We start from the raw sequence: 26777 nt of genomic DNA, 5'->3' as shown, positions 1-26777 counted from the left end.
TCTGGGTCATGCAAGAGCCTAGAAGATGGGCAGAGCCAGAGCTGTGATCCCCACAATATAGACGGCAACCCCAAGATCTCTGAGGTTAAGTACTGCGTGTCTGACTGAGAGTGCACAGGAAGTGGACAAGTGAGAAGTGAGCCAGGTGTCCTGGAACTGTGCCTGCCACTTCAGCCTGCCCAGAGCCACTTCTATCAAGTGAGACCTCTGGGGCAGGTGTGTGTTCCCATTTTCTGAACAAGCCACTGAGTTAAAAAAAAACATAAGTCATTTATTCTGTGGTTGTCTACACAGACGCTTAAATACTGCATCACTGTCCTGTGCAGGGGGCCCAGGGCTGGCTCTGGGCCTGTATCCTGAGCCTTCACTTAGGCCTAGAGTAGAGTGGGCCGTCTTGCAATGTCTACTTCAAGAGTGTGGCACTGTGGGGAACAGGGTCTCCTCAGTGGGCAGCAGTGAATTCCCCACTGCTCTGTGGTCCTTGGGGCTGGCAGCCCAAGGTGTAGAGTTCATCATGGTTGGTTTAGTCTCCCAGTTTATGTGGGCTGCAGACTGTCAGAGCTCATCCTTGTGCCCTGACTCTGGGCTGGAGAGCGATGCTTCTGAAGGTTGGGGAGGGCCTTGCTCTGTTTCCTGGGGCTGTTCCTGTGGGAGGTCCATCTCTTCAGGGTTGAAGAGCATCTTCACCAGGTCATCAGCCTGCACCCTGTCCTGCAAGGACAAATCCGTGTCTATTCAGAGAGCCCCCTGGACCAAGCACTTAGCCGTTCTCAGGTGCTACTTTCTGCAGAACAAGACGGCTCTTCCTTGAAGGCCTCTGAGCTCACTTCCCTCCCAGTGGGCTCTACTTTCTGGGTAAAGACAGCTGAGGTGCTACCCACTGAGGAACCAAGAACAAGGATTGTGCTCCACTTGCCACCCCCTCCCTGATTATCTGGGATTGACAGGTAAAGAAGTAGGGCCGGGGAGGATGAAGCAACAAGGCCAAGTGACACAGGCTTAGAGCAAGGAATCTCTGGACACCCAAGTCCAGTGTTCCTTTCATGTTTCACCATTGGCTCTGTGTATGTATGTGTGGTATAGAGGTGGGGGGAAGGGGGAAGGTGGGGAGGTAAGGAACATAACAAGGACTGACAGCAAAGCAGTGCTGCTCTTACCCGCTCACTGTGCCGAGCATCCAGTGTGAACCACAGGGCAATGGCACAGCGCTGCCCCCTGGTGACAGCCTTCACTCCATGTGGGTTTTCAGTGCCTGAAGAGAATCCCACAGTCCTTCCACATTGGGGCTGCACCTCTGCCTAAAGGGGACAAAAAAGAGGGGGTAAGGGACAGAGTTTGTAACCTTTTTGAGTAGAGAGAAGGGTCCAGGATTGGGGAGTGGCTCTTCAGCTTCTGAGAAAAGGTGACCAGTCAGAAGAGTGACTGACACATCTGAGCCCCCAGGTGATGCGTGTTACGTGTGTGTTGGGGTTGGGGACTGGCCACTAGTCAGACAACTGGCTGTTCTACCCACTGGACTTGGAGGGTTTCCATCTCCAGGGGTAGAGACAAAAGGGCACTCACCGTCATGGTCTTGGCATCTAGTTCAGTGAAATAGAAGTTCCCTCCATCGAAGTCTCCATTGAGGTAAAGAATGGCACTGGGAAAGGCGGAGAGCATCTTGGCACAGGCCTCCTCACCCTCAGTCACCCCTCACCATCAATGATGGCAATTCCAAGTGCTCTCTACCAGCAGTGGAGGTGGTGGAGGGGGGGCTATGAGAGGATGATGGTCTTCTAGGGCCTTCTGTAAAGCCTCATAAATGTGACTACCAGCCTTCCTGCCTCTCCACCGTCACCCAGTCCACCTTGCTCTTCTCTGGGGCACATCTGCACCAAGGCCACCTTTCCACTGTCATGCACATCATACTATTAGTAATGGTTTCCTTGTTGTCTGACTTCCTATCAAGAGGACCTGGGGATAAGAGATTGGATGCTGGGAGCAGCTGGTCCTAACTCTATGTATAAGTAACAGGGTTTTGAGACAGTTGGCACCTGTAGTCCCGGAAGGTATAGGCAGGGGGCTCCTTGATGCATTCAAGGGCCTCGGCGTTCAGGATGCAGTTGTCCACGTGGACTGGGTGGCTATCATCCTTCCTCTCAGCCTGGGCCTCTGTAGCCAAGATATATAGTAAGTTAGCACTGGGGCATCTCCACTGCTTCCCAAACTGCATCTGGGTCTAGAGGACTGTCCAGTGAATACAGGCTTTCAGAAAGGCTAAGCCACCAGCCCAGGGTTCAAGACAAACCTGGGAAGGTTCTTTGCAGGGCAAGTAGATACAGCAAGCAGGGTTTTGTGGGCTTAAGGGTAGATTCTGGGGTGGATGGCTAAACTCTAGCTTTTTAGCTAGAATTTATGAAATAGGAATCCTAGAGAAGTGAAAATGATGCAGGATACAGGAGCAGATTTTTTTTTCCCACCAGAGTACTGCCCAGCTCTGATTTACAGTGGTGTGGGGAGACTGGACCTGGAACTTTGGAGCCTCAGGCATGAGAGTCTCTCTGCATAATCATTATATTATCTCCCCTGCCCTCAGGATACAGAAACTGCAAGGGAGATATGGCAAGGGTGGTTTGAAGAGAATAGCAAAGGTTAAAGAGTCAATTTGAATCAGGGCCTGGGGTGCAGGTGGATGGAGAAACCATGCAGAATAAAGACCACAAAAAAGCAAGCACAGAAAAAAAAAAAAAAAAAAAAAAAGCAAGCACAGCATTTTCTGTAAAAGGTCAGGTAGGCCATGCTATAACACTGAATACAAAGCCTGCTGTGACAAATGTGCTCTGTGCCCTATTCAGGCTGGCAATCCATCTTGCATTCAGTCACCAGGTCCTATCCCTCCACCTTCTCTATCTCCCCATATTCTCTCTACCCCCAGTGCCACTTTACATCCTCGTCCTTTTCCATTTATTCAGCTTGATCTACACTCTCCAGGCCTCTTGACACACTGACTGATCTTAGAAAAACAAGGTTTTGGGCCAGATGTAGATAGCATAATGATAATTCAAAACGACTCCAAAGTCCCAGGTTCAATTCCTCGTACCATCATAAACTAGAGCTGATCAGTGTTCTGGTAAAAAAAAAAAAAAAAAAAAAAAAAAAAGGTTTGCTAAGCTTTTACTACCTGACTTCTGGCCCACACGGCCTATGTGCCATTCATCTTAGATACTTAGAATTGCATGTCTGATATACTCTTTAGGGTGTGCTTAGATTTTGATGGAACTCTGAACACTGACCAGTGGCGTGTCAGTGCCAGAGACCCTCTGTGTCATGTGTGACTGCTGGATTACTAGCCTGCCTCAATCTCTTCAGGAAATTAAAAGGGAACACGAGCATGGATGAAGACTCACCTAGAATCGGCTCTAGCAGTTCTCTCACAAGGTTGGTATCTAATAGTAACAGAGAACTTGCAACATAGCCTCTGTATGGCCAATAACAAAACTGAGAAACACAGGCTAAAAAAAAAAAATGAAACAAAACAAAACAAAAATTGTAGTTCTCCATAAAGTAGCTTCTGAGGACCTCACTAACCATAGCTGACTGCTTCCCCACTTGTCCTGATTTCAGAAATAGCCACTTTCTTGGTATCCCTACTACCACAATGCACAGTGCCTCCACTCTCCACAAGTGCTGTTCCTTCTGGCTTGAAGCACTCCTATCACCCTGTGTACTCCACATTTCCTATTTATCCTCAGTGACTATCATCACCTCTCCTTTGAAGCCTTCCTTCCACTGGTGGCCTGATTAATTCCTTCCATGTACTTATATATCTGAGTTGCCACCTAGATGTTTCCAATGTTCCCCAACTAGCATGCGTGGAACGTCTCCGATTCTTCAAATGTCCTCAGCATCCAGTCCAGTTGGGGGTGGGGAGCACAGTATGTGCTCAGCACAGGCTGCGGGTGAAGAAGGCCCACCTTCAATGGCAGTGCGGCACACCAGGTGGGAGTAGGAGAAGTAGAGGGGAGTGTCCAGGCGGAAGTAGGATTCTATGATGCGTCGCACCTTCTCTGTCACATTGTAGTACAGGTGGGCACTCTGCAGGGGGACTTTCCCTTCCTGTCCCAGCTGCCAAAGAGACTGTGGTCAGCCACTTTGAATGGCCCTTATAAGTTGACAGAAACTGGGGCTCCAGGTCCTGCTGGAGCAACCTCTGCTTCTTATACACAGCACCTCACCAGACTTCTCTCCATCAGTAATTCCCCACAAGTAAGCTGTGTGTCTTGCTGAAAGTATGACCCCCTTTAGACTCCCTTTAGCCATTTTTTAAAAAGCACTCTCTGGGAGCCGGGCGGTAGTGCACTGGGTTAAGCACAGGTGGCGCCAAGCACAAGGGCTGGCATAAGGATCCCGGTTCGAGCCCCCAGCTCCCCACCTGCAGGGGAATCACTTCACAGGTGGTGAAGCAGGTCTGCAGGTGTCTGTTTTTCTCTCCCCCTCTGTCTTCCCCTCCTCTCTCCATTTCTCTCTGTCCTATCCAACAACGATGACATCAATAACAACAACAACTACAACAATAAAAAACAACAAGGGCAACAAAAGGGAAAATAAATAAATAAATATAAAAAATATTTAAAAAAAAAAAAAGCACTCTCAGAGCCAGGTGGTGGCACACCTGGTTCACCGCACACATTACAGTGTGCAAGGGCCTGGATTCAAACAACTGTCCTCATCTGTGGGGTGGGGTTGGGGGTAGGGGTGGGAAGCTTCAAACAGTGCTGCAGGTCTCTCTTTCTCCTCTCTTTCTCTCTCTCTCCCATCTCTCTTTCTCTCTCAATTTTTCTCTCTCTAATTACCAGAGCACTGATCAGCTCTGGCTTATGCTGGTATGTGGGGATGAACCTGAACCTGGGACTTTGGAGCCCCAAGCATGAGAGTCTCTTCACATAACCATTATGCTATCAACCCCCCTCAATTTCTCTGTCTCTATCCAAAATAAATAAATAAATAAATATTTGGATATCAGGCTTGTCTTGCTTGCCTCGTTTGGTCTAATTGCTAGTACCCCAGGGTTAATATTTTACCTTCTATGGCAGCTACAGTTTCAACAGGCACATCTCAACATTTCCCACCACCATTCCCAACTCCTCCCTAAAGCCTGAGCACCCCCAGCTCCTCCACACTCTAGATGGTTGAATAAGGTTTCTACCTTGAGGGCTTTGAAGACAGTGACACCATAGAACTTTTCGCTTGGGGTGTGTGGGGAGGTCTGACCCCGGTAGCCATCTCCTGAAGTTGCTGCTGCCTACAAGGTTCAAAACAAAATAAAACACACAAGGTAAAGTTAGTCCCTACCACTGAGCATCTGGGAAGGGGGAGGGGTTAAGTACCCATAGCAACAAGCATGCAAACATCAGCATCTATGAGGCACTTAGCAGGGGAATCTGGGCTCTCAGGCAGATGGGGCAGTCACTGGGTTCCTCTTACATTGGTCAGTCTCTGCAGCTCCCGGCACTCATCATCGGAGATGACACCATCCATCACCACCCGCTGGGAGCCATTCAAGACTTTGGAGTTCATGGTGAGACTGATTCCTTCGTATAGCAGGGGGCCGCCTGTAAATCAATGACAGGGCCACATTAAATGCAGCAGCAGTTTGGTTCAGAGGCTCTCCAATGGATGGCCTTCCAAGAGACTCCAGTTCCCTGTTCACTAGAGAAATTTCCTATTTGGTGAGTTTCTTTCTTTCTTCTTCTTTTTTAAATTTATTTATTTATTCATTCATTTGCCAGACATAGAAAGAAATTTAGAGGAGAAGGAGAGATAGGGAGGAAATGAGAAATAGAGATACCTTATTTGGTGATTTTTAAAGACAGGATGGTCCTTGAGGACAGAACTCGGAAGGACCAGAGAGGTATCTCATTTGGTGGGGCACCTGTCTTGCCATGCATGAAGTTCAGATTCAAGCCCTAGTATTAAATGGACAATCTTTTTAATAAACTGCTATGGGGCTGGGTGGTAGTGCAGCAGGTTAATAGCACATGGCGCGAAGCGCAAGGACCAGTGTAAGGATCCTGGTTCAAGCCCCACAAGTGGTGAAACAGGTCTGCAGGTGTCTATCTTTTTCTCTCCCTCTCTGTCTTTCCCTCTTCTCTCCATTTCTCTCTGTCCTATCCAGCAACAACATCAATAATAACTACAATAATAATAACCACAACAATGATAAAACAAGAGCAACAAAAGGGAAAAAAATAGCCTCTAAGGGAGTCAGGCTGTAGCGCAGCAGGTTAAGCGCAGGTGGCGCAAAGCACAAGGACCGGAGTAAGGATCCCGGTTTGAGCCCTGGCTCCCCACCTGCAGGGGAGTCACTTCACAGGCGGTGAAGCAAGTCTGCAGGTGTCTGTCTTTCGCTCCCCCTCTGTCTTCCCCTTATTTCTCTATTTCCCTCTGTCCTATCCAATAATGACAACAACAATAATAATAACTACAACAATAAAACAAGGGCAACAAAAGGGAATAAAAAAAAAAGCCTCCAGGAGCAATGGATTTGCGGTGCAGGCACCAAGTCCCAGCAATAACCCTGGAGGCAAAAAAAAAAAAAAAAAAAAAACCCATAAAAAAATAAACTGCTATATCTGGCTGGCTAGAATTTTGTTCAATATTTTAGTATCTATCTATGTTCATTAGAGATATTGTTCTGTAGTTTTAATTTTTGTTGTACCCTTGTTTTCTTTTGGTATCAGGGTGATGTTGGTTTCATAGAAGCTGGGAGTATTCCTGTGTCTTCAATCTTTTGGAAGAGTTTTAAAAGTAGAGGTATTAACTCTTCCTTGAAGGTTTTATAGAATTCATTTGTAAAACCACCTGGTCCAGGACTTTTATCCTTGGGAAGGTTTTTGATAACTGTTTCAATTTCTCTGGTTTGTTCATATTTTCTAGTTCCTCTTTAACTTTGGAAGTTTGTATGTATCTAGGAACTTATCCATTTCTTCCAGGTTCTCTGGCTTGGTGGCATATATGTTCATAGTTAGCATTACATGGAAGTAACGTGATGTTTCCCCCTCTCTATCAGAACAAGCTGGCAATGGATTTGTGAAACAATACATGCATGAGGTTCTGGTGATACAAACATACACAGAGAGACACTCACACACACTATGTAGACAGGAGATCCCAGTCCTAGTTAGTCCTGGCTCTACTCCCAAACAGCTGCTCACACTTGGGTTTTCATAAATTATTAAGGAAACATCATAAACACAAGATTAAACAAGAGCTGTAGTGTAGGGGCGATAGTATAATGGTCATGCAAAAGACTCTCATGCTTGAGGCTGTGAAGTGCCAGGTTCAACCCCCTGCACCACCATAAGCCAGAGCTGAGCAGTAATCTGGTAAAACAAACAAACATGAGATCTATAAATAGAAAGCACTGAATTTGACTCCTGGATCCTCCACTAAGGGACACACTGTAGATTCTACTTAATTCCTTCCATTCACTGAGGGCTCAGTCGGTGCCAGGCACTGTGCTAGGTTCACATTTGAAGACAGCACCTGTTTCTTTCTTTCTTTTTTTCTTTTTTTTTCTTTCTTTCTTTCTTTCTTTCTTTCTTTCTTTCTTTCTTTCTTTCTCTCTTTCTTTCTTCCTTCCTTCCTTCTTTCCTTCCTTCCTTCCTTTCTTTTTTTTTAAAGGAGATATAAATCTCAAATCATTTATTTATTTATAATAAAGATAGGAGAGAGAGAAAGAACCAGACATCACGCTGGTACATGTGCTGCCAGGGATTGAACTTGGGACCTCATGCCTGAGAATCCAATGTTTTATCCACTGCACTACCACCCGGACCACAGCATCTGTTTCAAAAATAGTCAGCATGAGGCAGACCTTGTGACAGCACCAACAGAAGTATCTTGGAAGTTCAAAAGAAATACCAGGGGCACTCGGTTGGGAGACTAAGAAAGGTTTTTATAGGTTGCATCTTAGACAGAGGGCAGAGATTTTGAGAATGAGGGCAGAGATGATTGAGAATATAGCAGAAAGAACAGTCATGACCAAGACTTGTGGGCAAAGAGGGGCTCAAGGAACAGAAATAACTCAGTGTGGACAAAGAGACAGTGAAAACACTGATGAGTAGAACATATGATTAAAGGAACAGATGGGAGGAGGATGAGGCCAGAGTCCCTGGATCTAGTTACAATGTGGGAAGGAGCAAGGATAAACTAGAAGAGGAAAGACAAGTAGAGGTAGGTGGTGCTGAGGTCTGAGGGAGAACACAGGCAATGGGAAATGAAGAGAGTTGGGGGAAGGACATGAAAAACAGTAGAGACAGGTGGGAGGTCTTCCCAGTGGGTTGGATCAACAAAGAAGGGATAAGGATCAAAGGAGACCTGAAGATTCTGAGCCTTGGCGATAGGATGCAAAGTGGGAGATGAGAGAAAATAGCTGGAAACAAGGAGACAGGAACAGCTCTTATCCTGTAAAAGATCACTGAAGTTTACTAAACTAGCATTGCTGTGACATAGGAATTTTCTTTCTTTTTTTTCTGCACATGGGGCATCACACCTGCATGATTCTACTACTTCTGGCCGACACTTTTTTTTTAAAAAAAATTTTAATATTTATTTTCCCTTTTGTTGCTCTTGTTTTTTTTTTTTTTTTTTTTTTTTTTACTGTTGTTGTAGTTATTATTGTAGTTGTTACTGATGTTGTCATTGTTGGATAGAGAGAAATGGAGACAGGAGGGGAAGACAGAGAGGGAGAGAGAAAGACAGACACCTGCAGACCTGCTTCACCACTTGTGAAGCTACTCCCCTGCAGGTGGGGAGCCGGAGGATCGAACTAGGATCTTTACGCTGGTACTTGTGCTTCACGCCATGTGTGCTTAACCCACTGCGCTACCGCCCAACTCCCAGACTCCTTCTTTTTTAAATTAGATGTTTTTTTTTCTTTTAAAATATTTTTTAAAATATGTTATTTATTAATGAGAAAGGAGGAGAGAGAGAGAACCAGACATCATTCTGGTACATGTACTGCCAGGGATTGAATTTAGGACCTCATGCTTGAGAGTCCAATGCTTTATCTACTGCGCCACCTCCTGGACCACTCTTTTAAATATATATATATTTTTAAAAAATTTATTTTATTTATTTATTCCCTTTTGTTGCCCTTGTTGCTTTATTGTTGTAGTTATTATTGTTGTCATTGTTGTTGGATAGGACAGAGAGAAATGGAGAGAGGAGGGGAAGACAGAGAGAGGGAGAGAAAGAGAGACACCTGCAGACCTGCTTCCCTGCTTATGAAGCGACTCCCCTGCAGGTGGGGAGCCGGGGCTTGAACCGGGATCCTTACACCGGTCCTTGTGCTTTGCGCCACCTCCGATTAACCCACTGCGCTACAGCCCAACTCCCTAAATATTTTTATTTATTTATTATTGGATAGAGACAGAGAGGAATTGAGAGGGGAGAGAGAGGTAGGGAAAGGAAGAGACAGAGAGACACCTGTAGCCCTGCTTCACCACTTGTGAAGTTTTCCCCCCGTAGGTGGGACCCAGGGGCTCAAAACTGGGTCCATGCACACTGTAATGTGTGTACTTAGTACTGATCAGCTCTGTCTTATGGTGGTGCAGAGGACTGAACCTGGGACTTTGAAGCTTCAGGAATGAGAGTCTCTTTGCATAACCATTATGCTATCTACCCCTGCCTGACCCCTCTTTTTCTAAATATAAGATACAGTGACAGGGAGAGAAACAGAGAGATTCTAAAGTACCTGACTTGCAATGTTGCTCTCATGTGGTTCTGGGGACTTAACCTGCGTATTTGTGCTTGGCAAAATGTGAGTTCTGCTAGGTAAGTAATCTCCTGCCCCCCAGCAAGTCTTCCCTCTCTCCCTCCTTCCTTTCTCCCTCTTTTATCTTCCTTTTTTATCACCAAGGCTGAGGCTTCACTGCTCCAGGATGACTTTCTCTGGTGGGTGGTGGGAAGAGACAAAGAGACAGAAAGAATGAAATAGAACACAGCACTGAAACTTTCTTCAATATGGTGGGGTCCAAGTTTGAAGCTGGGGGCACACATAGCAAAGCAGCACACTATTCAAGTAAGCTATTTTGCTGGCCTGGAACCTTATTTCTTAACCAACGGACACTTTTCAGTGCTCTTTCTAGGGAGATGTCTTTTTGGTCAATTTGGAAGGACACCGAGGTGAGGTTCAGCCCTGACAGGTGCAGGCTCCTGTTGTCAAGCCGGCCCACGGTAAGGTTGGCATTGCCAGGTCACTGCCCGGCTAATGTGGGAATGTGCTGCCTTGCTGCCTCCCTTGAGCCACTGATGGACCTCATGCTTTGCCCTCTCACCTTCTCGGGTCAGCCTGCTCACATCCAGCGACTCCTTGGTCTTCTCTTCCACGAGGGTCTCAATCTCCTTCATGAGGTTTCCAATCTCCTGGGAGATGCGGACTGCAGTTTCCCGTTCTGACCTGTGGGCACAACCACCCTGAGGACTGCAATCTGGGGCCAGCCCTGGCTCCCACCCCCACTTCCCAGACTAGACCTGCCCACCCCATGCCCAGAGGTCACATCTGCCTGGGCTCAGGAAGCCTCAAGTGCCTCGTCAGACTGATCCAACCATGCAGTTTCTTCAAGGGCCTCACTTCTGTTTCTCTTGCAACCTCTTGGGAATCACCCCTTCTGGAGTCCATGAATCCTAAAAGCAATTCAGAGGGGGGGGAAATATATATATATATATAATTTTACTATACCACTATAGAGTTACATATTTAATCCTGTGGGTCTTGATATAGATGATAGGGCCTATTGAAGAATTCACCTTGTCATATCCTCTCAGGTAGAGGAGCATCAAAGAGATCTTTGATGCTAAGTCACCTCTAGCTCTCCAGAATTCCCCCTTTGCCTTCTTTAATCACTTGTGCATGAGTTTAAAAGATTCCATGTCTGGTTCACCCCTGACCTCAAGAGTTTTCTCCCCACAATGTACCACTCACCCCTGTTTTTTGCCTCCCTTGTGCTCCCTACACCCCAGCTCCTGTAACAGCTCACCGGATCCACAAAGGGAATTCCAAAGACATCATAAGCGAAGAAAAGCAGCTGTTTCTCTAGTAGGCTTCGCTGCTGGTATTCCTGGACTCTCTGTGGAAACAAAGTAGAAGGAGAGCCTAGAACTCAGCACAGTCCCTTAAGTGTAGAGGCATGCCCTGGCATTCTACAGCGCCACCCCCAGCCTGACTTGAGCTTCTCTTTCCCATTGTCATCAGTGTGCCTCCTTCCCCATGTTGGACCACGTCTCACTCCTATACTTAAGGGTACTTCTTGCCTAACACAAACAGCACCTCTGAGGGTGTTATAACCAGGCTTCCTTGGAAGAGGAAAAACACCTCTTCCTCTCCCTGACAGTCCCCAACCTCCCCCCTTATTAATCTCTGAGGCAGAACACTAAGAATTCTCAGATGTAGGAATATTCTTCAAAGAAGGAGAATTTCACTGATAGGAGTCAGTGGTGTCAGGAAGGAATAGCTGGATAGCAACATATGCTATTCACTGAAATGTCACTGCCACCTTTGAGGGGGGTACTGTCTTTATTGATACTATCTTCATTCTACAGACTAAGAAACTGAGGCACAGAGGGGCTTGCAATGTAAGAGAATGTTATAGGAAGCAGTAGAGAAGGGCCCTGAATCCCAAACTCTTTCCAACCTAAAGCCTTTCCAATCCTAAAGCCCATGATCTCCCTTTAGCCTTGAGCAGACAGTAACCCTACTACCCTACCAGGGTGGAAGAATGAGTTGAACTGAGCTCCTTTTCTGTAGGGGGTTCAGAAGTGGGACAGTCCAGGGGCGACCAGGCTTGGCTATAGGATCCCCACCTTCCTGGCCAAGGAGCCTCAGTTTCTCAGTTTGTAAAATGGGGCAGATCCCTTCCTCAGGCTCTGCCCTGCAGATGGGCACCTGTATTACAGGTACTGCTTACCCAGAGGGGAAACTAAGCAACCTTCCAGGGCCACACTTTTCCCTAGGTGCCCTGCCAGTGTCCAGGCAGCAATAGAAGGGAAAGAAAAGAAGACATCATCAGTTGAAATAAAACATGAGGGCAGTAAGGAAAAAGAATTTAAAGAGTCAATGAGCATAATGGTTATGCAAAGAGACTCTCTTGCCTGAGGCTCCAAAGTTCCAGGTTCAACCCCCTGCCCACCATAAACCAAAGCTGAGCAGTGGTCTGATTAAAAAAAAAAAAATCCAATGAGCTCCGTATCACTTATTTTATTCATCCAAGGACTTATCTGGTAGAGCATATGTATTACAGTGTGCAAGGATCCAGGTTCAAGCCCCCAGGTCCCTACCTGCAAGGAGAAGCTTCATGCACTGTGAAGCAGTGCTGCAGATGTCTCTTTCTCTATCTCCCCTTTCCTTCTCAGTTTCTGTCTCTAACCATTAAATAAATAAATAAATAAATAAATAAATAAATAAATAAATAAGTTAAAAAAATTTCATTCATCCAGTAGGAAAAGGGAAGCTTTCCCCAAGGGGTATTACTATTTCTGGTGCAAAAGTAGACCCACTTTTTCTTTTTCTTTCTTTCTTTCTTTCTTTCTTTCTTTTTGGTGGGGATGGGGTGTTTTTTCAGATAGAAAGACGGAAAGAGGGAAGGAAAGACACCATAGTTCTGAAGATTCCCCCACTGTTGTAGTACTCCTATGTTGTATGCCAGGGAAGGACTTGAGAACCTAGGTCACTCACACATGACAAAGTAGGTACCCTCCAGGTGAGCTATCTTGCCGCTCCTCTGAAGGTTTTTTAGGGAAGGGGGGAGGTAGGGAGAAAGACACATGCAGCATTGCTTCACTACTTGTGAAGCTTCTGCATTACAGATGGGGATAAAGGGCTTGAACCCCAATCCTTGAGCATGGAAATGTATGTGCTCAACCAGGTGTACCACCACATACCCCCCCTTCCCCCAAAGGGGTTTATGACTGACTTTCACATACCAAACCCCAAGCTAGGCATGGAATATCATTTAGCCCACTCCTCTAATTTATTCACCCAACAGTGATTTACTGAGTGTCAGCTATGTGTCAGGAACTATAGCAGCACTAGAATACAACAGGTAAAACAAGAGATTATGGTTACCACTACTAGCCAAAGTTAAGTCATCTCTTAGAGCCTAAATGTCATTTAAAATAAAAAATTTCTTTTTGGGAGTCAGACAGTAGCACAGTGGGTTAAGCGCACATGGCGCAAAGCTCAAGGGCTGGCTCCCACATGCAAGGGGAGTTGCGCTTCACAGGTGGTGAAGCAGGTCTGAATGTGTCTATCTTTCTCTCCCCTTCTCTGTCTTCCCCTCCTCTCTCCATTTCTCTCTGTCCTATCTAACAACGACATCAATAACTACAATAAGAACTACAATAACAATAAAAAACAAGGGCAACAAAAGGGAAAATAAATATACAGAAAAAAAATTAAAATATTTTTTATTATTTTAAAAATTAATTTTATTTATTTATTATTGGACAGAGACAGAGAGAAATTGAGGGGGATAGAGAAAGCAAGAGACAGAGAGACACTTGCAGCCCTGTTTCACCACTCATGAAGCTTTCCCTCTGTAGGTGGGGACCAGGGGCTTGAACCTGGGTCTTTGTGCATTGTTGTGTGTGACGAATCAGGTGTGCCACCATATATGGTCCCCTAAATGTCATCTTAAAAATGGTTAAACTGTACAGCTCAACTATTATAATTAAATAAAGTTATGGGTGTAAACCCCATAGGCTAGGGTCCACTTACTTTCTTTCTTTCTTTCTTTCTTTCTTTCTTTCTTTCTTTCTTTCTTTCTTCCTTTCTTTCTTTCTTTCTTACCTCCAAGGTTATCGCTGGAGCTCAGTGCCTACACTAAGAATCCACTGCTCCTGGAGGCTATTTTTTCCCTTTTGTTGCCCTTGTTGTTTATCATTGTTGCTATTATTATTGTTGTTATTGAATAGGACAGAGAGAAATTGAGAGAGGAGGGGAAGACAGAGAGGCGGAGAGAAAGAAGACACCTGCAGACCTGCTTCACTGCTTGTGAAGCGATCCCCCTGCAGGTGAAGGAACTGGGATCCTTGAGCCAGTCCTTGTGCTTTGCTCCATGTGCGCTTAACCCGATGCGCTACTGCCCGGCCCCTAGGTCTACTTTCCATAAGAGGAGTTCTATTTAAAAATGGGAGAATGGGGCTGGAGCGATAGCATGAGGGGTACATATCAGCCTTTCACGCCTGAGGCACCAGAGGTCTAGGCTCAGCTGGCAACTTCCATAACTAATGTAAGTCTCTTACCTCCCGTGGCCCAATGGCTTTGGCTTGTTCTTCTCCCAGGATGGCAGTATAGTACGCCAGATTCTGGTTCATCACCTCATCATTGGGAAAGAAGAGGAGGTAGGTTTTGGCACATTCAATTGCTTGTGTATAATTCTCAACTGTGGAGGGAAAAAAAAAAGGCTAAGAAGAGGTCATCAGGGACATGGTTCAGTGAATAGAGTACATTCCTTATATGAGAAAGGTGCTGGGTTCAATTCCCATCACAGTGTGTGACAGATGTGGTGCTCAGTCTCCTGCCCCTTTTTTTTGTGGCCATTTCTCCCCTGCCCCCTCCCTTTCCCAGAGACAGAGGAAAGATACCTGTAGTACTGGTTTATCACTTCCCTGATAAAACAGTACTTTGTTACTTCCCTGAAAGTGGGGGTTGGGGGCTTAAATCTGGGCCTTAGCACATGGTAACATGTGTGTTCTACCAGGGGAGCCACCACTGGTAGGTATCCTCTTTCTTTTCTTTCTTTTTTAAAAATTATTTTTCTTGTCTTTATTTATTGGATAGGTACAGCCAGAAACTGAAAGGGCAGGGCATGATAGAGAGAGAGAGAGACAGAGAGACACCTGCAGCACTGCTTTACCACTTTCTCCCTGCAGGTGGGGACTGGGGGTTTGAACCTAGGTCCTTGCACACTATAACATGTGCACTCAACCAGATGGACCACCACCCAGCCCCCTTGCATCCTCTTTCCCTCTTACAGAATAAATAGTTAAAAAGCTGTATTATATCTTAACTTTTTTTCAGCCACCAGGTCCCAGATGATACCATGAAGCCAACCCAACTTCCATGGGCAGAGGACCCCACCATGTGTCTTGGAGCCCTGCCTCCCCAGATCCCTGCCCCACTAGGGGAAAAGAGAGATAAGGCTGGGAGTATGAATTGACCTGCCAACGCCCATGTTCATTGGGGAAGCAATAACAGAAGCCAGACCTCCCACCTTTTGCACCTCATAATGATCCTGGGTCCATACTCCCAGAGGGACAAAGAATAGGGAAGTTATCAAGGCAAGGGATTGAATATGGAGCTCTGGGGATGGGCACTGTGTGGAAATGTACCCCTCTTATCCTATAGTCTTGTAAATATTTCCAGTTTATAAATAATAATAAAAAAAAAAAAAAAAAGAAAAGGTTGAACAGAAAGTCTTTAGTGTTGAGTAGAGGGACCAGACTGTGAAGTGCCAGTACAACTCTAGGTGCCTGATAGGTAGTAGAGCTGCCTGATTTGGGAGGATAAATTATTTAAGATTCACATTAACACAACATTGATTTTGAGGTGTTCAATGATCTCAGGGTTACCTAATATTAAAAAATAAAAGATCAAAATCCTCTGAGAGCTCTTATTTAAAAAAAGTCCATAGATAATCCAAATCCCAACCTAAATATTTTGCATAACCATTATGCTGTCTCCCTAGCCTGCAACATTTAATTCTTTTTATTTTTAAACTTTTATTTTTTGCCTCCAGGGTTATCGCTGGGGTCTGGTGCCTGTACTACGAATACACAGCTCCAGGAGGTCATTTTTCCCATTTTTGTTACTCTTTTTGTTGTCATTATTATAGTTGTTATTGCTGCTGAGTAGGACAGAGAGAAATTGAGAGAGAAAGACAGAGGGGGGAGAGAAAGATGGACACCTGCAGAATTGCTTCACCGCTTGTGAAGTGACCCCCCTGCAGGTAGGGAGCCAGGGACTTGAGCCAGAATCCTTATGCCGGTCCTTGAGCTTTGAGTCATATGCACTTAACCCGCTGTGCTATTATTACCTGGCCCCCTCTATTCGCTTATTAGATAGAGACAGATTTCAGGAACAGTCTTTCTACTTTCTTTTCCTTATAGATTTTTCAGAAGCACAGAAGTGGTGGGAAAAGCTTACAATCAGGCTATCTCTTTGGCAAAACAGTTCTTATTCATATGTCTTGGTATCCTCAACCATACTGAAGTATTCTATACTCCTAAATATGCCATAATGTTTAGCATGCCACAGGAACTCAGTAAAGACTTGATGATTTCTTGCTTTTCTGGATACTGGAAGGCCTTTTTCTGCACCCCTAAGCTCGACCCCCAACTCCAAAAAGCATCAACGCCTTACTAAGGAATAGGACTGGGAAATGTCCTGTGAGATAGGTAAGATGTATTTATTTTCATGAGAGAGAAAGAGAAGAACTTAGATGCCAAACTTAAGAACTTAACATCTTAAGTTTGGCATCTATGGTGCTGAGAATTGAACTTGGAGTTTCAGGCCTACAAGTTTTGTGCTCTGCTGCTGAGCATCTCCTGGTGCTATGTGATCTAGATTAAACAGTAGGCAATGGGGGCCAGGCAGTGGCACAAGGACCTGTCGCCACCTGCAGGGGCTTCACAAGTAGTTAAGTAGAACTGCAGGTATCTCTCTGTCTCTCTCATCCCCTCCCATCTCAATTTCTGTCCATCTAATAATAAATTATGTAAAAAAAAAAAATTAGGTAGTGGACTTCTGCCTTTATTATGACTGAGATTGGATGCAAAATTAGATTAGAAATGTTACAGGAGGAACAAGAGAGAGGTCCTAAAGTTTCTTTTCCCCAACTTTTTGGGCTGCTGGCACCAGCTTCCTCCTTGGTCAAGGCTTATAACAAAACACCCAGTGGTTGTCTGTCATTGCCACCCACAGCCATAGTGAAAAGTTGGCTATGCTTGAGAAGCCAGTGAGCATGACATCTGCCTGCTTTGCTGTTGGCCTATTAGTTAAAATCAGCAGAGAAAAAGGAAAGTAGACCTTACTATTATAGTAGGCAAACTGTAGGTAATTGTAATGAGATGGGAGGAAGTCTTCAAAGGGCTTCTCTCGACTTGGGTGGGATGCAAGCTCAGTGACACAGTTCTGCTTACAGCTGAGGACCTGGATGTAATGATCTGAAAGGAATCAAAGAAGAAGAAGAATCATGAAGTTGAGTTTCAAGAGTAAAAGTTTAGTTAAGATGAACAAGCTCAAGGACCACATAAGGATCCCAGTTCGAGCCCCAGCTCCCCACTTGCAGGAGAGCTGCTTCACAAGCAGGTCTGCAGGTGTCTATCTTTCTCTCCCCCCCCTCTGTCTTCCCCTACTCTCTCCATTTCTCTCTGTCCTATCTAACAATGACGACATCAACTACAACAATAAAACAAGGGCAACAAAAGGGAATAAACTTAAAAAAAAAAGATGAACGGCTCAAGTAGAAGCAATTTTCCATTAGATTTCTTATTTATTTATTTATTCATTTTCCTTTTGTTTTTGCCCTTGTTTTATTGTTGTAGTTATTATCGTTGTTGTTATTTATGTCTTCATTGTTGGATTGGACAGAGAGAAATGGAGAGAGGAGGGGAAGACAGAGAAGGGGAGAGAAAGAGAGACACCTGCAGATCTGCTTCACCACTTGTGAAGTGGCTCCCCTGCAGGTGGGGAGCCAGGGTCTCGAACCGGGATCTTTAAGTCGGTCCTTATGCTTTGCACCACCTGTGCTTAACCCGCTGTGCTACCGCCTGACTCCCTCCATTAGATTTCTAAATTGAAGGCATTTAGAGATGAAGCTGAAGACACCATGGCTGCATTATCGCCACACTGCCCTCAGAGCCTAGACAGGCCTGGCTGAGGGCCAGACTCTGAGCTGCCCACCTGTGATAGCCTGGAAGAGGTCAGCATTGTATTCAAGGTAGTTATAGCCATCGTAGTCATAGGGTCCTTCACAGAGGGCACGACATTCCTCGTCAGCTACAAAGTACTCTTGCAAGGCGGCCTCTAGATGGGGCACAGCTTCCTGTGGCTGTTCCTCTGAGTAGAGTCGCACTCCTAGCCGAAACTCCTGCTACTGGGAGGAAGGGGTACTCAAATGCAGGTCACAGACAAGCCTCTCTTCTCAGTGTTAGTCACTGTTCCATGGTTCTTAATTTCTTGCTTATATCAGGGTTTAGCTAGAAAGGGTGGCGGCTACATGATGAAGGCTTTCTGAAGATGGTGTCAATATTTTTTTGAAATTTAAAAACATTCAGTTAAAAAAAATGGGCTTATCTTGTGAGAGAGCAAGAGAAGCACATAGCATGGTAGGGATTGAACTCAGGATCTTATTCCTGCAAATTCAATGCTCTGCCCTTTGTGTCACTTCCTGGGTCACAACATTTAATTCTATATTTTACCTATTATTTATTTATATCTTATTTTAGTGGTAGACAGATACAGAGAGAAAGGCAGTGAGAGACAACAGAGACACCATCTTATAGAGGTGCTGGGGACTGAACCCAGTGAAGTCTCAGAGCCTCAGGTATGAAAGTCTTTTGCATAACCATTATGCTGTTTCACTAGCCTGCAACATTTAATTCTTCTTCTTAGTTTTAAATTCATTCATTCATTGATTAGATAGAGACAGAGAAATCCAGAAGGGGGAGACAGAGATGGGAAGAGAGAGAGAGAGAGACACCTGCAGTACCACTTCACTTGTGAAGCTTACCCCTGCAGGTGAGAGCCAGGGGCTTGAACCTGGGTCCTTGTACACTGTAACATTTGCACTCAAACAAGCGCACCACCACTCTGCCCTAATTTTTTAACATATATGAGAAGTATACAGGAATTTATTGTAGTTCTGTTGTATTTTCCTGTACAGTTAAAAGTTTTCAAAATAAAAATATATATCATTTTTTGGTAACCGATGAATTGCTTAGCTCTGGTGGTGCCTGAGGTCAAATCAGGGACCTCCCCCATACAAGTCCTGTAATACTAACCCTTCACTATTTTCCTGGCCACCAAAGGTAATTTACTTTTTTAAAGATTTAATTATTTGTTAGTGACACACAAAGCCAGAGTAGTGCTTTAGTCTCTCATGAAATAATAATATATATTTTATTAATTAATTAATTAATTATTTTTGGATAGAGACAAAGAGAAACTGAGAGGGAGGAGGAGACAGAGAGGGAGAAAGAGAGACACCTGCAGCATTGCTTCACCACTTATGAGGCTTTCCTTCTGCAGGTGGGGGTCAGGGGCTTGGCCCTGGATCCTTGTGCATTGTAACATATCTATGTTACAATGTGAAAGGTTTACTGTATAGTTGTTGACACATGGGTACAATTTCTCACCTCAGTGATAAGTGTTTGCAAAATGCTCTTAACTCACAACTTAAGTCCTTTTCCACCACTGTGCACCAGGGCTCCGAGGTCCCCTCCATCCCCCATTCTCCCCCAGTCCTTTGCTTTTGTTTAATACTATACATTTTGTTTTCTAATATTATATAATGAAGCTATCTTGCTTCTCTAATTAGAAAACAGCCCCATTCATGGTCACATTTTGGGGGGGTGGTGAGAGAGAGAGAGACTTCTTTTCACCATATGAGGTTTGGCCTCAAGATCCTTGAAGTCTTCTTCCTTCACCCCAGACATGCTCTGGTAATAGTCTAAGTTCTGCCGCATCTCCATGTGCTCAGGATTGCCCATGAAGAACGTGTGCGCTGCTGCGACAGCTTTCTCCAACTTGTTTATCTAAGAATGAAGCATAGGAATATAACTTTCACATCCAAACCCTTAGGATTTGTCTTCAAATATGTAGTCCACAGTAAACAGGAAATCCCAGCCTTCCACTCAAACAGGGAGCTCAACCCTAGAAAACATACCTACTATATTTGCTGGAAATACACACCAGGAATTATGTATAAGATCTAAGCAGATTTTCAGCTATTTCTCAAATCAGGTTTAAGGGTTTCCCAAACTACAAAAGGTAATGCTTCATTAATGTAAATAATCTAATATATTCTACTAAAAGGTGGGGAGCTGGAAAATTCTAAGGTCTTCTATAAAATTTAATGACCACAGAAATGTATTCCAGGTGTATTAAGTCATACAGCTTCAAATGCAGAACCCAAAACAAATAATTGATGATCTAATAGATTTTGAAAAATATATTTTATTTATTTTATTTTAATCAGAGAGATACAGAGAGAAAAATATAGAGAAACCAGAGAATGGCTCAGCTTTGGTTATCTAACGATTAACTGCATGAGCTTTGGTGTCAAGACAAAACTAAGTTTAATTTTTGTTTGCATTAAATTTTTTCCCCTCTACTTTATTGGGGGCAGTTAATGGTTTACAGTACAGCTATTGGCACATAAGAATAATTTCTTATTTCCCCATAATTTGTCTATAAGACACACTCTCCCTCAGCCTAGGAACTAGGTTTAATTGTTCACTTGCTGGGGATTTTAGATAAATCACATTAAGTTTACTCTTTAAACTCAGTTCCTTAATCTGTCATCCGGAGGTAGCACTCATAACTTCAGAGGATTGTCAGGAAAGTTAAATGATATTTCTGTAGTTTCTAACATATGGTACCGGGCACATACTAAATGTTCAATAGATATTGGCTCGGACTGTCTTATTTTAATTAATTTACCAGAGCTTTACTCTGGCTTGTGGTGGTTCCAGGGATTGAACCTTGTGAACTCGGAGTCTCAGGTATCAAAGTCTGTACTATCTTCCAGCTCTTGGCTGCTTCTACTAATTTAATTAGAAAAAAAATGTTTTGGGGAGTTGGGCGGTAGTGCAGGGAGTTCAGCGCAGGTACCGTGAAGCCCGGCTTCCCACCTGCAGGGGAGTTGCCTCACAGGTGGTGAAGCAGGTCTGCAAGTGTCTTTCTCTCCCCCTCTTTACCTCCCCCTCCTCGCTCCATTCTCTCTGTCCTAACAACGACGACATAAATAACAACAATAGCTACAACAACAATAAGAAAACAAGACCAACAAAAGTGGATATATATATATATATATATATATATATATATACATACATACATATGTATGTTCTTTAAAAAAAAATGTTTTGGTATGGATTAGCCTGTCAATGTCCATGTCCAGTGGAAAAGCAATTGCAGAAGCCAGAACTCCTACCTTCTGCACCCCCAAAAGAATTTTGATTCATACTCCCAGAGGAGGACAAATGTTAGGGGGAGATGACTAGAGGGCTTTGAACTCCAATTCCATCAGAATCCTGAGAGAGAAGAGGGAAAAAAAAGTAGTAATAGGTGTAGGTGTGAGTTAGAAAAGAAGAAAAGGCAGGACCATAGAAAAAATGGGGGGAAATTATGTATATGTCAACTCAGATCTATTGCAGTTTCCAGTGGGGACACAGAACTCTGGTGGTGGGAATGGTGTGGAATTATACCCCTGTTGTCTTATGGTTTTGCAAATCAATATTAAATCCTTAATTAAAAAAAGAAAAAAGTTTTATTTCTCTATCATTGGTACTAGTAAACGCACATTAAATAAGACTTTAAAACAAGTGACTCAAGGTCAAAAAGCCACATCTGTGTACCTCTATCTCCTTTAATTGTAAAATCAGAAATCAGTCTCTATCTTTTATGGATTCATTCTCTTTCCCATATCTTTCAGCACTGGGCTTCTTTCCCCCAACCCTTCTTTTTTTCCCCCATAAGCAGCGAGGCACTTAACTTCCTTTTCTTATGCATACAGTTTCATGTGTCCTAATGGTTCACATTGCTATCACTTTCTTCTTCAGGATTGATTCCACATGACTTCTTTTAATTTAATTATTTTATTTAAAAAATTTTAAAATGTATTCCTTTTTGTTGCCCTTGTTTTATTGTTGTAGTTATTGTTGTTGTTGTTGATGTCGTCGTTGTTGGGTAGGACAGAGAAATGGAGAGAGGAGGGAAAGACAGAGGGGGAGAGAAAGATAGACACCTGCAGACCTGCTTCACCGATTGTGAAGCGACTCCCTTGCAGGTGGGGAGCCAGGGGCTCAAACTGGGATCCTTACACAGGTTCTTGCACTTCGCACCACCTGTGCTTAACCCGTTGAGCTACTGCCCAACTCCCATTAAAATTTTTTTTTAAAAAATATTTATTTATTGGATAGAGGCACCCTGAAATTGAGAGGAAGGGGGAGATAGGGAGAGAGACACCTGCAGCTCTGCTTCACCACTTGTGAAGCTTCCCCCTTGCAGGTGGGGGCCGGGGGCTTGAACCCAGTCCTTGTGTATTATATAACATGTGTGCTCTACTAGGTGTACCACCACCAGGCCCCTTTTATTTGTTTACCAGAGCACTGCTCAGAGGCACCCTGAAATTGAGAGCAAGGGGGAGATAGGGAGAGAGACACCTGCAGCTCTGCTTCACCACTTGTGAAGCTTCCCCCTTGCAGGTGGGGGCTGGGGGCTTGAACCCAGTCCTTGTGTATTATAACATGTGTGCTCCACCAGGTGTACCACCACCTGGCCCCTTTTATTTGTTTACCAGAGCACTGCTCAGCTCTGGCTTATGGTGGTGCAGGGGATTGAACCTGGGGCTTTGGAGCCTCAGGCATCAGAGTCTCTTTGCAGAACCATTATGCTATCTGTATCCTCCACCATGACTTCTACAACTGGTACTCTATAACTCAATACTGCTGATAGCTCTGAAAGGGGAAAGATTCTCCTCTCAGTCTGGCCTTACTCAATCTGGAATGACCATCCTTCTATCTTCCCCTCTTCTAGAGACACTTAAGATTGATCATCTTCCTTTATTTTTTTAAAAAGATTTATTCATGAGGATAGAAGAAAGAGAAAGAACCAGACACCACCCTAATAAGTATGCTGCTGGGGACTGAACTAGGGATTTCATGGTTGAAAATCCAATGCTTTACCTACTGTGCCACCTCCCGGACTACTCTTTTATTTATTTATTTTTAAAATACTTTTTCATTCTTAAAAAAATTTTTTTTAAATGTTGGTAGCACATTACTTATTTATTGAATAGAGACAGAAAGGGGCTGGATGGTGGCACACCTGGTTAAGCACAAACATCATAATGTGAAAGGATCCAGGTTCAAGCCCCCAGCCCTCACCTGCAGTGAAGATCTGCAAGTATCTCTTTTTTGCTCTCCCCTCTGTCCCCCTTTCCATCTAAGTTTCTCTGCCTTTACCCAATAAAATAATTAATTAAAATAGTTTTAGGTGGGGATCGGAGGGGGGTACAAAATTTTTAGGTGGCACACCTGCTTAAGTGCACATATTACTATGCACAAAGACTCTCCACTCAAACTCTCCACTCCTCACCTGCAGGGGGAAAGCTTCACGAGTGGTGAAGCAGTGCTGCAAGTGTCTCTCTTCCTCTCTATTTCCCGCGCCCCTCTCAATGTCTCTCTCCAATAATAAATAAATAAAAATATTTAAAAAAGAAGATAAAATTTTAAAAAGAGACAGAAGTCAATAGGGAAAGGGGAAATATAGAGGGAGAGAGAGAGAGATATCTGCAGCACTGATTCACTGCTTCCTCCCTGTAAATGGGGACCCAGGACTTGAACTCAGTTTATATATATATATAGATATATATATTTAAAAAAATATATATTTATTTATTCCCTTTTGCTGCCCTTGTTTTTTATTCTTGTAGTTATTACTGTTATTGTTATTGATGTCGTCATTGTTGGATAGGACAGTGAGAAATGGAAGACAGAGGGGGAGAGAAAGACACTTGCAGATCTGCTTCACCGCCTGTGAAGCGACTCCCCTGCAGGTGGGCTCCAACCCGGATCCCCTCGGCTGTCCTTGCACTTTGCGCCACGTGCACTTAACCCACTGTGCAGGCGGACTCCCTTGAACTCTGGTTCTTATGCATAGTAACTGGGTGTGCCACCATCCAGCCCCTAGTATTGATTCTAATTATCACTTCTTTCCAGTCTCTCGGACTTTGAGAGAAACCTAAATTCTCCCTCCATTGTTTTTCCTACAGTCTTAAGCACACACCCTTTTAGTAGCCCTTAAGGGTGATTCTCAAAAGCAAAGCAGGACAATATAGTCAAGCATTTTCATTATCTACACAAGAACTAGAATGTAGTATTTGCGAAAGATTTTCAGAAAGCACGGTTAAATGACATGACCAAAGATATATATTATCTTTGCCCAGTAACTACACCGAACAGTGTAAGTAAAATGCCTGTAGAAATGTGGAGATCTGAGGTCTCCCCATGACTCTCTAAAAATATTTTTATTTCCCCAAGATTTACTAAGACTTTCAAAATTTTTAAATCAAGTCAAGGGAGTAGGAGGGTGAAGTTAATGGTTTACAGTACAGTTGTTGACACGGGTACCATTCATCATCTTCCTATAAGTGTCTGCAAAACAATCTCACCACCAATTTAAGTCTTTTCCCTCCATCATGTACAAGGTTTCCCCAAACCTGCAATTTGCTTCTTCTTCTTCTTTTTTTTTTTTAGAATTTCTTTTTAAACATCTTTTTAATTTATTTATTCCCTTTTGTTGCTCTTGTAGTTAATTAGTGTTGTCGTTGTTGGATAGGACAGAGAGAAATGGAGAGAGGAGGAGAAGACAGAGAGAGGGAGAGAAAGATAAGACACCTGCAGACCTGCTTCACAGCCTGTGAAGCGACTCCCCTGCAGGTGGAGGCGGGGGAGGTCGAACCCGGATAATCAAGCCGGTCCTTGAGCTTTGCGCCACGTGCGCTTAACCCACCGCACTACCGCCCAACTCCCATTCTTCTTCTTCTTTTTTTTTTCCTCCAAGGTTATTGCTGGGACTCGGTGCCGGCATTACTTCATTATGAATTCACTGCTCCCGGAGGCTATTTTTTTTTCCTTTTTTGCTGCCCTTGCTGTTTATCGTTGTTGTGGTTATTATTATTGTTGTTATTGATGTCGTTGTTGTTGGATAGGACAGAGAGAAATCGAGAGAGGAGGGGAAGACAGAGGGGGAGAGAAAGATAGACACTTGCAGACCTGCTTCACCGCTTGTGAAGCGACCCCTCTGCAGGTGGGGAGCCAGGGGCTCCAACCGGGATCCTTATGCAGGTCCTTGCGTTTTCGCCATGCGTGCTTAACCCATCCGCCCAGCCCCCATTTCTTCTCTCTCTCTCTCTCTCTCTCTATCTCTTTTTTTTAAATACCTGGGCATTACTCAGCTCTGGCTTATGGTGGCTTTGGAGATTGAACCTGGGAACTCTGAACCTCAGCATAAAAGCTATTTGCAAAACCATTATGCTGTTTCCTCAGCCCTGTTTTTTTTTTTTTTAGGTTGAATTGGAAGTCTGTTGAACTAGGCTTGAATAAATATGCAACACAACTTTTTTTTCCCTTCGCAATACAATTCTTTTACCTACGCTACCCCCCCCTTCATTTTACAATATATTGTTATAGCCTGGGGAAATGAATTAGTAAATACAAAGTGCTTAAAATAGCCGGGAGGTATGTTCTGGCCGTCATCTCACTGTCATCAACACAAATCAGAGTGCTCTATATTCGTGTATATACTTGGAATCAAGGCACTCTGGCCTTCCTAAAGATACTCATTTTCCGTGGAAACCTGACAAGACTGGCAGGAGGGTCCCCCACAAGGAGGAGCCAGACAGCCCCTACTGGCGACGTGGCAACCGCACATACTGAAGCAAGACCGCTGCTCTGAGGCAGCACCAAAAGAATCATTCAAAAACCAGGCGGAAGGATGATACTGTAGAAAGGTCTCAGCTTCTCACTCGTACACTTGGAATGAAATCAGGAGTAGAGATCCACGCTGGCGCTTTAGTTTCCTCTAAGAGACATCCCAGGGAACAACAAAGCCACGTCTTACTCGGCCAGGGCTTCTAGACCCTGGCAGGACCTTTTGGGGTCACCACTTATGCGAACCAGGCGAGGCAGACCTCCGGGCAGAGCTCCCGCTCTCCCTGGGTCCGAGGGCACCTCCCTGACCAAGAGGCCACCTTCCCATGTCCCCCAGCCCTCCCTGATGGCTCCAACCACGCCCGGAATTCGGGATCCCACCCTCCCAGGAGCAGGCAGGTCTGCACCTTAAAGTAGGCGACTTGCAGGTAGTTGTAGGGGCTCCGCTTGCGGAACTCCAACTCCAGCTCCTCGCTGAGCGAGTGGGCGGCCGGCGGCCCCAGGCAGCGGCGCAGGCAGGCGGCGCGGCGCAGCAGGCCCCCGAAGAAGCGCAGGTCGTGCAGGGCGGCGGCCCCCGAGGCCTGCGCCAGGCTCGGGAACGAGTCCGGGCGAAGCTCCCACGGGAGGTCGGCGGCGCAGCGAGTGCGGCAGCGCAGGCGGAGGGCGCGCAGGCTGGCCCGAGAGCGCAGTGCCCGCTCCATACTCAACACCACGCCCGCCCAGTCCCCGCGTGCGTAGGCCGCGGTCCCCTCGGTGAAGAGCAGATCGGGCGCCGCTAGGTCCCATCCCGTCTCGGACTCCACCTCTGCCCTGCAGGCAGCGGTAGCGACGGCCAGCAGCGTGGCCACTAGCTTCCACGCGCGCGTCGCCATGGTCAGCTCAGACTTAACGGGATCGCTTGCCACGGACACAGAGGCAAGAGCCCCACCCCCGAGAAGCCCCACCCTGCGGAGGTCACGCCCCTTGAAGTCCAGCTCTCAACCGGGTGGCGCATGCCCTGAAGGCTTGCTCGGCCTCGCTTACTAACAACCTGGACCCCGCCCCTTATCGCAACTCTGTGCGTCACCGTAGCCCCGCCT

At 45.0% G+C, this 26777-nt stretch overlaps 1 protein-coding gene across 1 annotated transcript; it reads right to left on the bottom strand.

Moving 5' to 3' along the window:
• Nucleotides 1-250: 250 nt before the first annotated feature.
• On the bottom strand, nucleotides 251-26648 carry P3H1 (prolyl 3-hydroxylase 1). The gene is made up of 15 exons (XM_007526099.3): nucleotides 26106-26648; nucleotides 19645-19797; nucleotides 17945-18134; nucleotides 17074-17205; nucleotides 14284-14423; nucleotides 11022-11111; nucleotides 10616-10668; nucleotides 10320-10441; nucleotides 5464-5591; nucleotides 5186-5281; nucleotides 3954-4104; nucleotides 2034-2151; nucleotides 1564-1639; nucleotides 1158-1298; nucleotides 251-711 (listed from the first exon to the last, which is right to left on the bottom strand). Exons 1-15 carry the CDS (start codon nucleotides 26568-26570, stop codon nucleotides 556-558), a joined length of 2211 nt encoding a protein of 736 aa, XP_007526161.1. The 5' UTR covers nucleotides 26571-26648; the 3' UTR covers nucleotides 251-555.
• Between the last annotated feature and the right edge of the window lie 129 nt (nucleotides 26649-26777).

The sequence above is a fragment of the Erinaceus europaeus genome, chromosome 13 (assembly GCF_950295315.1).
Source record: "Erinaceus europaeus chromosome 13, mEriEur2.1, whole genome shotgun sequence".
Taxonomy (NCBI): domain Eukaryota; kingdom Metazoa; phylum Chordata; class Mammalia; order Eulipotyphla; family Erinaceidae; genus Erinaceus; species Erinaceus europaeus.
This window is presented reverse-complemented; position numbering and strand designations above follow the sequence as displayed.